This window comes from Glandiceps talaboti, chromosome 7 (assembly GCF_964340395.1).
Source record: "Glandiceps talaboti chromosome 7, keGlaTala1.1, whole genome shotgun sequence".
Lineage (NCBI taxonomy): Eukaryota > Metazoa > Hemichordata > Enteropneusta > Spengelidae > Glandiceps > Glandiceps talaboti.
In genome coordinates this window covers 1,957,030-1,970,199 of record NC_135555.1, presented here as the reverse complement: position 1 = coordinate 1,970,199, position 13,170 = coordinate 1,957,030, and the positions used below count along the sequence as shown (strand labels likewise).

At 36.0% G+C, this 13,170-nt stretch overlaps 1 protein-coding gene across 1 annotated transcript; it reads left to right on the top strand.

The window, feature by feature from the left end:
* The first annotated feature begins 2,859 nt into the window (after positions 1-2,859).
* LOC144437819 (C-type lectin domain family 17, member A-like) lies at positions 2,860-9,386 on the top strand. Its single transcript, XM_078126846.1, has 6 exons — positions 2,860-3,041; positions 3,821-3,944; positions 4,370-4,406; positions 5,129-5,471; positions 6,972-7,042; positions 8,332-9,386. Exons 2-6 carry the CDS (start codon positions 3,870-3,872, stop codon positions 8,340-8,342), a joined length of 537 nt encoding a protein of 178 aa, XP_077982972.1. The 5' UTR covers positions 2,860-3,041; positions 3,821-3,869; the 3' UTR covers positions 8,343-9,386.
* Positions 9,387-13,170: the final 3,784 nt, after the last annotated feature.

Here is a 13,170-nt window from a genome sequence, read left to right as displayed (position 1 = left end):
CAGACAGACTAGTACACTAGATGGCAAAAAGAATCGGGAAAAATGAACATGTGAAAGGCAAGCAGAGCAAGCGACACTGGGAGAAATAGAAATAGAAACAAGAAGAATGTGAGGAAAGAAAAATGAGAGAAGTCACTAACAGCAGAGGAGACAGTAGACATGATTTACAAAGTCATAAATGTGAATATACGATTGAATAAAGTCCCACTAGGACAACATAAACAATTAGACATCGCACGTAATAAAAGTATAACGAGAGATGACAGTTCTTCTTATTGCTAACCGATTCCAAAATATGACATATTCACTAAATCACAGCCGTCACTACAAACGTTGAACGTCCGGAAATACCGACCGTAAAAAATATGATCTGTGTATCCGCATGCCTGATTGCTCAATACGTCTTGATGCATATTAACGGTTAGATTTCATTTCAATTCGATACTTCACTCCATATGGTCGACCTTTTCATCACAATAAACGCAAAGACATTGATTAACGAGCATCGTTTCACCATGGCAGGAGACTCACATCGTTTCACCATGGCAGGAGATTCAAGTCGATCTTTTGAAATCATTCTAACGGTAAAGAAATAAGAAAGGACTGTATCACCGTCTTTATAGACACATCTCATGTAAAGTAAATTATTCACAAACTCTCAATCAATACATGGTAAATTGATATAATGGTAAAATATAAGAAATTGAAAAAACATCGTATCTTTTCTTTTGTTTTATGGTTGCCATGGACACTTATGTCTATCCTGAGGAATGTTATACACGTTTGTTCGCGGGGATAGATAGCTACATGTTCTGTGTGGGAGTGATAGCATTTGTGTAGGTTGTGATTTATGGTGAAACTTGAAAAAAAGAAGAAGCCTTGTTTGGAGTTCCTGTTTTGGGCCCTACAGTACCTCGAACCAAACTTGATCGATATTTGAATGTTGCAACAATGTTGCAACATTTATTGGTCAATTTTCATGATTCAACAATCAACAAAAAACAACAATAACAAAATCTCCAAATGAACATCCCAATGAGAATTAATAAAGAAACCCATATCTATAACTTTATTGTATATATAGTAAATTTATTTATAACCCTCACCCTACACACATTGTTGGAATGCATTCTTATTAAGATATAACCTAATTACCGAAAATAATTATGCACATTAATCTTTAAAAATAAAAACTATGCCAACCGGCTTTATAGGAAATGTGGCGGTGCTTTGTTATGGTCGATGTCTGTGACAAATTACATTGAATTTGAAACTTGCATACCAAAACCCATTAATTATTCAAATTACTCATCAAAACTACATACCTATGCCCACAGACTTTATAGGACATGCGTGTTTACTATGGTTGATGTATGTAACAAGTTTTGCGGAAGGAATTTGAAATATGCATTCTTCAGATATGACTTACTTACTGAAAATAATTAATTATGGAAATTTCTCTTTATAACCATAAGCTACATCAACAAGCATTATAACACATTTGCACTTTTGTCATGTTTAATGTATATACCAATAAAATTAAATGTTAAGAATACAACATTCATAACATATAACCTAATTGCCGAAAATTAATAACTATGCAAATTAATAATTAAAAGTATAAACTGTGCCAACAGGCTTTATAGGATATGTGTACTTTGTTATGGTTGCTGCATGTGCCAAATTATATTGAATTTGAAGCTTACATTCTCAAATATAGCCTAATTACGAAAGTTCATTAATTATGCATATTACTCATTAAAACTAGAAGCTACACCAACAAGCATTATAACGCATATGTGCTTTGTTATGTTTAATGTATGTATCAAATTAAGTTGAATTTGAAGTCTTCATTCTTAAGATATAGCCTAATTAACATAAATTATGCAATTGACTAATTAGTAATATTCGTTGGATGTTTACCAAACTCTAATCAGTTCGCATATGGAAGGTGTGTAGCAAGTTTCATTAGAATCAGTTTTTGAGATATCGTGTCTACAGACAGACACACTCACAAACACACAGACAGACATACACAGACAGACATACACAGACAGACAGACAGACAGACAGACAGACAGACAGACAGACAGACAGACAGACAGACAAAAAGACAAAAAGACAGACAAAAAGACAGACAGACAGACAGACAAAAAGATAACATAACCTCCGGATCCCCTTACGAGAGGCAAAACTTTTACTTGGGGAGTAAAACTGAACGAAGCGAAAACACTCAGCTGTATAGTAGGGATGAGGATGCGAAAGAAAACAAGGCATAACAAACAAACAAACAAACAAACAAACAAACAAACAAACAAACAAACAAACAAAGCAGAGCAAAGAGTAAACATATTCAAAGAAAAAGATCAATAGCAAAAGGAAACAACTTCGATTCTGATTGATTTTGAAGCTATACCTGAATAGTCATAACAAGTTTGACAACGCAAAGTGGTTTCATCCACGCAGTTCGAACAAGACTAAGTTTGCAACTATGCTCCATTCATCATGTACAATACGGTCACAAGTGACAACCCATTGATGTACAACAATAAGAGGAATACTTACATGAAAGTGCTGGTGTTACCTAGCAACATAACGTTTCCATGGGTATTAGGCTTTCTAAAATCCACTACTAAGTTAAACATGTCTTTGACCATACTGACAAAGTTACACATACAGTATTTTGACATTATATTCCTCGATAAATGATATAACTATTACGCACAAACTGACGAACTTCTAGATCGATGTAAGACTGTCACTATGACGTATGATGTTATTTGTAGTAGCCAGATAAATTAATGTAACAGTTATATATACCCTACATACAATGTACTAGATATCTCTAATCGGCGACTAGTCTCTTTGCACTGTGAAAGGATTCTAGAAGCTGTGAAGCAGGCCGTTCCCTTGAGTAGAGATAGGTCTGCAGTTCTACGACACTGTGATTAGACCGGACGTGTGACTACACTTTCAATTGGTTTAGGAGACCAGCGATAAACGAAAAAAAAATTATTAGCTGAGACAGCAACATTCAACAGGTATGTCAGGGTAAAAGACGTCTTTTAGTAAGAGGCGCAAATTCTTATACTCACTTCACACACACACACACACACACACACACACACACACACACACACACACACACACACACACACGTACACACATACACACATGTACACACACAATAACACACTAACACGTATATACAAACAAAAGTAGACATTTTAATACTTCAAACAAACAAACAAACAAACAAACAATCAATCAATAAGAAACAAAATCAAGCAAACACAACACTGATAACTACAGCATGTTTACATTTACATGTACTTCTGAAAAATGGATTTTTTTCCAGAGTGTCTCTCTAGAGTTGTAGCGTCAAAAGCATTTTGAGCATCTTAATAATTTAACCCAGTTTTGTTTAAAAGTGTTTCTATATCCCATCTATATAACCAGCTAATACAGAGACGATAAAAGTGAATATAAATGAAGAAAAAATAATGAAAAAATAGAGCGCCATGGGACGATGTTCACGAAGAGTGAAGTAGGAAATAGTAGAGTAATTATAGATTGGGTTTGATTCACATTGAAAAAAACCAGAACGGATTTGCTAGTAAGTATCGAAATATAACCGCCACATTTAATTAATTCCCGTCTTGTCTCCCGGCTGTTCCCATGATACGCTTGAATTAGCCGAGGGAGAAAGCATATTCTGATCCCTCACACATTTCACCTCGATTTATTTTCTAATTTCTTTTTTAAGAAACCAACTGCATACATATGGTTTGGTAACCTTTATATATGTTTACCCCGTCAGAATTCACTCGATCTCGCTAGACTTCGGTGCAGTTGCAGTATAACGAACAATGAAGCTGACAATAGTTATTCCTGTAGTAGTGCTTTGTGTGAAGTTAGTGTCTTCTGATGGAGCAGGAACAAGGGTATGTAACCTATATTATCACATAGAGAGTTCTACTTTCTACGTCATTGTTTTTATCTGATTCACAAGGCTAGATTTTAAGTAACGGGAAGACAGGTTTTATAAATCAACGGGTCTCCAGTGGGCTGTCATAATGGCTGCATTAAATACAGTGTAAGATCCTATTAACACTGTATATAGACTCGATTCAGGTTATTCGTAGCTATTTGTTTTGTTTTTTATTTATTGAGACGAAAATTTATAGATATTGAATGATTGAACTAAAATCTAAATATCCGATTGGTATATTTGCATTTTTCTAAATTAAATTAGACTTCTTTTCGATTTTATGAAATAAAACCAACTATTGTGGATATGGCTTATGCTGTAAATATCTTATAATATCTTACAAATCTATTTATTTTGGGACTTTCTCCTTCCATCCAGGAAAAGCGTACAATAACAGCAGATGCTAATGAGAACGGTGAGTAATATGTGCATGTAATTGAGTTTGGTAGACACATGTCTGTCTGTCTATCTGTCTGTCTGTCTGTATGTCTGTCTATCTGTCTGTCTGTCTGTCTGTCTGTATGTATGTATGTATGTATGTATGTATGTATGTATGTATGTATGTATGTATGTATGTATGTATGTATGTATGTATGTATGTATGTATGTATGTGTGTCTGTCCGTCTGAATGCACGCACGCACGCACGCACATACGTACCATGTACGTACGCACGTACGTACGTACGTACGTATGTATGTATGTATGTATGTATGTATGTATGTATGTATGTATGTATGTATGTATGTATGTGTGTGTGTGTGTGTGTGTGTATGTATGTATGTATGTATGTATGTATGTATGTATGTATGTATGTATGTATGTATGTATGTATGTATGTATGTATGTATGCTTTATAGCGGCAATTATTGTGCTGGTATTGAAAATCAATAACGATAATTTAGCCTATGAAAAAATTCATATACCTCTAGATCTAATCCTGCACTGTACTGAGAATGACCCTCGTTTTGTTAATACTGAGTGTACTTTTCTTCTGGTCAATAACTTTTGTGATTTGCTAACTAATAAGTAATGCTGAGATAAAATGTCAAAATTTACACAAATTAACTAACAGGAGTTGTCGAATGTGTTAGAGCATGCCAAAATACTTGTCAACAGATTCCTATACCATTTACAGAAATCTGTCATCCATCCGACGGTCGCCTATTCCGCTTTATAACTTCACTGGCGGTACCTTGGGTTGACGCACGCAACCTGTGTGAAGGAGATGGCGGTCAATTGGCAATCATCAAAGATGACGCCACATATAATACACTAAAAGAATGCCTTCTAACGGAGCCGGATTTGTCAGAAAATGTGATAAAGGGTGTTTGGATTGGTTTGAATGATAGAGCCAAGGAAGGTGATTTCTATTGGGTTGATGATTCTCCACTTGATCAAAATCTTCCCTGGGCCAATACTAACCCAAATAATAACTTAAAACGTGATCAATGCCATGGTCAAGACTGCGTGCAATTATGGTAAGATATGGTTTATATTGATTTGATATTTTAGTTCTTATAATAAATAGAAAGAAATAATTATACTCTCTATTAAAATAGAACTAGGTACGTAGAATTTATTAGTAGCATTAATTATTATGTTTTAGTGCGAATTGTATTTTTTTCGTATTAAAATGTAATCAGTGCGTATACGATATGATGCATCTTATCATTAAATTATGGTTGTAATTAAGGCTCTTATAAAGTTTATAAAATTATTATCATTATATATCAATCAGATTCAGCGTCATGTCAAGTTGTACTTGGAGTCATTACTCAGGTCCAAACCTGTATGTAGCTGTGTTTTTGGACCCTTGGGGCTAACAAACAAACATGCAAACAAAACCACGTCATTGTTTACGTATGCAAAGTGACAACTATTTCCTAAAACCAATTTCTCTATAAACAACGAAAACATGTAGTTAATAAGAAAAATTCGAGTCCACAATTTAGCTTGCAGTCTTGTTGAGAAAAAGTTTACATGGATATTGTCATGGCAACACAATGTTATAAAGTTACCATGGTGACACACCGTAAATCTAGTCCAACATAAAAGGTAGATTAATCGTCACTTCAGGCTTCAAAACAAATAGCGCAATTGTTCGACAATACAAATGCAGACTTGCCATCACTGCTTGTCTGTTCTCTCCAGCAATCAATAAAATTAAAAATGAGCGAAACATGTACAGTCACATTCTTTTCCCCGTAACTAAAGTTGATAGGTTTGAAATGTACCATGACTAGTGTAGTGGACAACGGAATGTAATTGAGAACGATATGATTTAAAAACCGCTGCTAAGCTAAGACCGCAATATGATAGAAACTCGGTAAATTCGAAAGTCAATGGTCAAAATAAATTAATGAAAAGGGGACGTTCCGACAATGACAACCTTCTTTTTCCCGTCAAGTTAAGTTGTAATATTCAATGAATGGAATAATTTGCCCACAGAGAGGATGCTTACTCATTAGAAGTTTTTAGTTTATTCTAGAAACTTCACATTCGATTTTACCAGGTTTCTACGATATACTGGTGATTTGCATGAATTTATGTTTCACTTGAAACCGAGAACAATGCATAGCTACAGAGGTGGTACAATTAATGTGATCTGGATGTTAGCCTTTGTACAGTATTGAAAGATATATACCTCTAACTAAAATGGTTATCACTAACTTACAAATTCAACATAAATCAGTCAAATGCAGATTGTAAGTATTCGGATATGTTGAAGCTATGCACCAAACCAAAGAGGTTGGTAATGTCGCCAAGTTATACGTACATGTAGGTTAGGGTTTCTGGCACTCAGTATACAACAAGAGAACTTACTAATTTTATGGTCCGTGATAAAAATAATCGCTGGTAATATAGATTGATTAAGACTTGGGATTTTTTCGCGTTTGTAAATGGCATTAAATTTGGTGAGTTGGTATATTACTTTATCGATGTATTCACTTGTCTTGTTATTGTAATTGCCATTGCAGGAAGAATCGGAATTGGCAATTAGATGACGATTATTGTTTCAAGAACAAGCAATTCGTATGTGAATATGAAGGTAAGGGAACAAGAATGAAGAGGAAATAATGGGGGGAGGGGGACACACACACAAAGTTGAGGATGCGAAGCGGAGGGGGCGGGGGTAGGACACTGAAAATTATATATATATTATTATATATGTAATCCATGCATGTGTATTTTATGTCCTAATGTGTTTTATAATCTTCAACACTTTGCGTTGTTTGTAACGCTTAATTAGTTTTACCATGAATAAAAATATTTTATAATAATAAAAGTAATATTGAGGGTAATATTGAATCCATAAACAAAATTGAACCTCAGAAGCAGTCATTTACCTTCAATTGCAATTTTTTTTCATTTACTACATATATGAAGTCCATTGTAGTATACCGCTCAATTGTACACATCCAGCTTATTACGGGTGGGGGGGGGGGGGTACCGTATATTTAAAAATCTTTGTGTAGCCTTCGGGAGGGGGAAGGCTACGAATTAATTCTTGGGTTTATTTCAGGTGGCCACGAAAAGTTTTGAGAGCACACAGTCAAAGGGGGTGGGGAGTGACAGCGAAGAAAATTTTAATCAAACAATTTTCTACTCAGCCACCTCAGTCCCCCGTAAATTCTGCTCATTCCCTAATTACACACTGAATGAATTCATTTATTAAAGGAGAATAGATCAGATTTGAATGCTTTATAAGTTGTGTTCATAAATAAAATACAGACTTGAATACAATTATAATATACTATTTTTACCTGTTGAATGATTTCACGACCGAAGTCTTGTCTGTAGCATTGCACTTAAGGTTTTTAAGTAATGGAAAATTCGATAACGTAATTTTAAGAGCTTGTGTTTGACATCGGGGTCGTAGTATAGTCGAGAAAGTGTGCGTGTGTACTACGCTATGTGGTGATTGTATCATTTCAAAGCACAGAACGACAGGACTACTATCGGTACGGGTTTTATGTACAATGTATTTATGTAAATCTGGTAAAATAGTGTCCCAACTTAAAGTTGCGACATGTCCCTTTAACGCAAGTGTTAATTTGTTTCGTGATGTTTTTTTTTTCATATTAATTTCGCAAATGAAGGAAAAATACACTGCATCGTATATATGCGGCATCATAATATTGTGTATGTGTGTGTGTGTGTGTGTGTGCGTGCGTGCGTGTGTGTGTATCGCTATGAGTCGTTTTCGCAATGTAGGTGACGAGGTAAATAATTTCTACCATAGATTTCTAGGTTCTACCTTATAGCTCGTACACAGACACAACTTATCAACATAACAAGAAATCAAATTGAAATATTTTGTGTTTCTTTGTATTTCAGGACGATGTTAATTTATCCAGGTACGGCTATTTAGTTCCAACCTTGGAGAGAATGCGACATTCAAGTGATACACGATAAATTATCTTCAAAGAGGGCTAGTACAAGTAGGAAAACAGAATTCATTATTGACATATTTGCGTATAATTTAATAATGCATTCCTTATTGGTGCATTGTGACTTTTGAGTTTGAAGTTTCGTTGGTTCTTGACTAGTAAGTCTCCGAGGCTTTTCGAGTGTTATTTTAGTCTTCGTTGAGAGTGAGTATAGTACCGGTACTCTTATTAAGTTAATTGATCATTGCAACTATCATTCAGGCTCTTACTTTCTGACCTTTTTCCTGGGGCTAACCAAAACTACGAGTTGATATCAATCAAATTAATGTCACTGTATTGAATGAAATTGAAAACATAAACCAATCAATTCTGTGATGCTTCTTGCATGACCCATGAACACGAATAAATATTTCGGCAGTTGGTGGCGCTCTACAGAATCATTCTGGGAAAGGGGAGGGGGTCATGACTAATCCTTGACGCTCGGTGTGTGCCAGCGATTTGTTTGAACTTTTTCACGGTTAACTCAAGGACACATGTCATTTCTAAGGCACAAAATAGGTGCCCATCTTTATCGAATCCATGTTTAGGAAATTTTGGACAGAAAAAATTACTACAAAGATGCTTTATAATGCGATGGTACTGCTATTGTTTGACTACACTGCAGTAATGTGGTCAAACAGTGGTACGACTATGACTGACCAGACTTCAGAGGCTCCAAAATAGAGCAGCCAGGATAATCCTTCAGTGTGGGCCTAGGACCCACTCTTTTAAATTGGTTGTCGTGTAATGAGCGTTTTGCTTTTCAGAAGGCGTGCCTTTATATTAAAATTCTTCATAAATTACTAAATATGCCAAGAGGTTGGATAAAGTACATAACTTTTACACCAGACAAAGATTCAATCTCAATACTCATGTGTTTTAGAATTAGCAGTTATTCCGGCAAGAGAACCTTTAAATACTCTGGAGCTGTTTTATGGAACAGTCTACCAACACATATTAAGCAGTGCAAAACAATTCATACTTTTAGAAATACATACATAAATCATATTATGTCAGAGAGGATGACTTCCAGTATGGTGTAACTGGATGGCGGTGTAAATTTATCTATTGATGTTGTTGTTTTTTTCATCTTGTCTTGTTAAACGTTGCTTTCGTATTGTTTGTAATCTCTTTTTGTGTGGTATGTAATGTTTTGGTGTGTGGTAACAGGGCCCAAGTGGAAATCAACTTCTGTTGTTTCCTGGCTACCCTGTTCTTAAGTAAATTTTACTACTACTACTACAACAACAACAACAACAACAACAACAACAACAACAACAACAACAACAACAACTACTATTACTTCTACTTTTACTACTACTACTACTACTACTACTACTACCACCACTACTATCACTACTACCACTACCACCACCACCACTACTACTACTACTACCACTACAACTACCGCTACTACTACTACTACTACTATTACCACTACTACTACCATTACATCTACAACTACTACTACCACTACTACTACTACCACTACTACCACTACTACTACTACCACTACTACTACTACCACTACCATCTACAACTACTACTACTACTACTACTACTACTACTACTACTACTACTACTACTACCACCACTACTACTACTACTACTACTACTACTACTTACTACTACTACTACTACTTACTACTACTTACTACTACTACTACTACTACTACTACTACTACTACTACTACTACTACTACTACTACTACTACTACTACTACTACCCATTGGAGATTTTCTCGTGAAATGGTGGCCTATCTGGTTGACACATCCCTGTTTATCTTTCTATAAGGGAAGTACTCCCTCGGGGGGGGGGTATGAACCTACAGAACACAAACTTAGAATCTGTGCTCGTAGGTGACCAGACTATAGTGTACCCACTTAGAGTTATAGGTAAATATACTACGAGCATAGAATCTAGACCAGCGGTATACTGGAGATAGCAAGTAGTATATGACAAAGGTGCATTTCATTCCCTTTGGTATATTTAACAATCGTTTATTGTAGGCTTAAGTGTGAATAACACTCATTTACAACTTGTCTTCAAAATGACACTACGGTACCGTCTTTATAATGCACGTGTGTTTTATATATAATCTCCTGAGAAGTGAAATTGGGCATATGCACTCATCATAATACACTACTGAACAATATGTAAAATAGTTCCACATTCATAGAGTGACATCAAAACAACAGAAAACAATATTATAATGGTTGAATTTTAATCACTTCAACAAAATTCTGTATATTTTTTATAAATATATTTACATATACGTTGTTTTACATATGGTAAAGTGAAGGTACAGAGACAAAAAACAAGTTATTTACACAACTTTGAACACTCTCGTACATTAATATTATAAATAATTGCAAAAACCAAATCAAATTTGAACTCTCTGGCGTGCATATATACTACTGGCCTCACAGGCTGAAGATCAACATTCAGAAATGAGGCTAATAGGAGAACATATCAAGGAACGTCCAAGTACATTGTATATAAAAGAGACAGTGCTGTGGGAGTAAAATAGAATACTGTAGCCAATATAGAGATATGGAGATCTCCTGGTTTAGGGACTTGGTACAACATTACACTGGGTAAAGGTGCTTTTTGGCGGAAGATCAACGGTTTTTTCTTGCACGTTCATGGAATGGGATGGTAGGGCAGTATTTTTGTGTACATGGTAGAGAATGCCAGACGTCATATGTGTAGGACATAGTCATTGAAAACGGTACAACGCTCACCATACCAGGTGGCCCTCACGCATTTGGTGTGAAATAGTTCGTTGATCTGAATGTAGTGTTTCAAAAAGCTTAGGATTAACTAAACCAGTGAAGAATTTGCAGCAATATGGGCGTCCGACGATGGATGATGTAACCACAGCTGGTGGGTTCACTGTATAACGTGCAGCTGAGGTACTCAAGTTACGAAGTGAAACATTCGAACGAATAATTTTTCCCGTCGTTATTGTCCCAAAACATTCCTCCCTCCACGGAATAACAAATGGCGAATTCCACTATTGAATAAACTGAATCGCTTTTGACTTTGTTATCCAATAAGGCAAACACGAATTTGTCTGTTTCTCCGTCACATGAATTTTGGATGTATGTCCCCGGTATGTCCGTGAACGACTTCCACTTATTCCGGGTCGTTCGGATTTTGACAGATTTCTGATAACCGGTGTTTTTTACTTGTACGACTCCCATCACATCTTTGCCAGAAACGACAAATTTCTCCAGACAAACATTCTGTTCGTCAAGTTTTTGCTGTACTATCACGTTTGAAGGATTCTGAATTAGACTTTTTATACACACATGCCCGCTTAAATCGTCGGACAAAATTTTCGATTCAGTTACCTTGTTCATCACCATCTCTTCCGTAGCGGGATTAAACTCGCGTATTTCTGTAAGTCGTTGTCCCAACATGTCGGCAAATACTACTCGTTTTCGTTTGGATGAGCGGAATATCGATGATTTCAGACAACCGTGTCTCTGAGAAGACTTCTTTCTGTCCAGTAGTAGTTCAAGTTTAAGTTGACCGCAACCATCATCGTAATCGTTGAACAAGAAATCATTAACTGATGATGTATCATGACTTTGGTCGCTGCACAGGTCTCCTGGCAAATCCTCGTGACCATTTTGAAGGTGTTGGTCATTCGACAACACATTATTTTTGTCAAGTAAACCTTCGACGTTCGAATTTAGGTCATATTTCTGTATGACTTTACAACTTGTTTGCCCGCTGCAATTGAAGCTGCAAGAATCAGTGAAGATGCACATGTCGATGTCTCTCCACAAGCCATCCACCGTCCTGACAGTTGTGTTTGTAGTGATACTTCAAAATCAGAGTTTTGAGCACTATTTAAGATCAAGAATAGTGTATGTTTTCTGACTCGTCTGCTAGGCCATAGTATGCTACACTTCTCTAGTATATAAATACCATTATACGCCGTGGCCTTTCGCCTGCTAATGTGCGTACGTGCGGCAGATACCAAAAAGAAGGTTTCTCGGTCACAATTTGAATATGTTAATAACGTCGTTTGTTTACAGGTGAGGTTGAGGGCATTCGGGGCGCGTGTTTTCATCGAATAAAATGAGAACGCGAGAGGTTGGACTTAGTATGTAGTAAGTTTATATCTCTATGAACTTGTCATCGATATTGTGTTAAAATACATACATTGTCATCAAAATGTAGTGAAACCCTCACAAGCTGCTCACCCAGGTATGTATGGATCTGATACGTCTGGTAGTGATATCGTCTACTGTGACGTCACGAGTTCACTGACCCCTCACTATCAAAGTGAACTCAAAGCACAGTTTCTCGTCCCATCAAGGAATTTCGACTTCAATAACCTGTTATCGTCGGAGTTATTTTGATTTATCATGATTTCATTAGGAGAAAAACAATTAGAATGATCGTGATCTCATGTAAACATTAAACTGCTCACTCTGTATACTATCAACATGTTAAATTCTGTTGTTTAATAACTATTGTGTGTTTGGTGTAATTTCAGGCAATTTTGATGACTCGGAAATTCAGTAAAAACTATCTTAGCATTTTCTACAATTGAACGTTTCAGAGCTGTTTCCACACATGCCTGATCATGACAATGTCTCTAGATACAGCTTATTTCTCGCGTCAAGTCCATATATGCAGTGAGTCTCCTCGTCCAAATCTAATACAGAAATGGAATGATATCCCCTGAATTGATCAATGAGTATCTCTTCGTTAGGTCAAAGGTCAATT

Excerpts from the sequence above, each read along its gene's own strand:
- LOC144437819 (XM_078126846.1), top strand. The coding sequence starts at position 3,870 with ATGAAGCTGACAATAGTTATTCCTGTAGTAGTGCTTTGTGTGAAGTTA. Across the intron at positions 3,945-4,369 it reads CTGATGGAGCAGGAACAAGG|GAAAAGCGTACAATAACAGC; the intron begins GTATGTAACCTA and ends CCTTCCATCCAG. Across the intron at positions 5,472-6,971 it reads CAAGACTGCGTGCAATTATG|GAAGAATCGGAATTGGCAAT; the intron begins GTAAGATATGGT and ends TTGCCATTGCAG.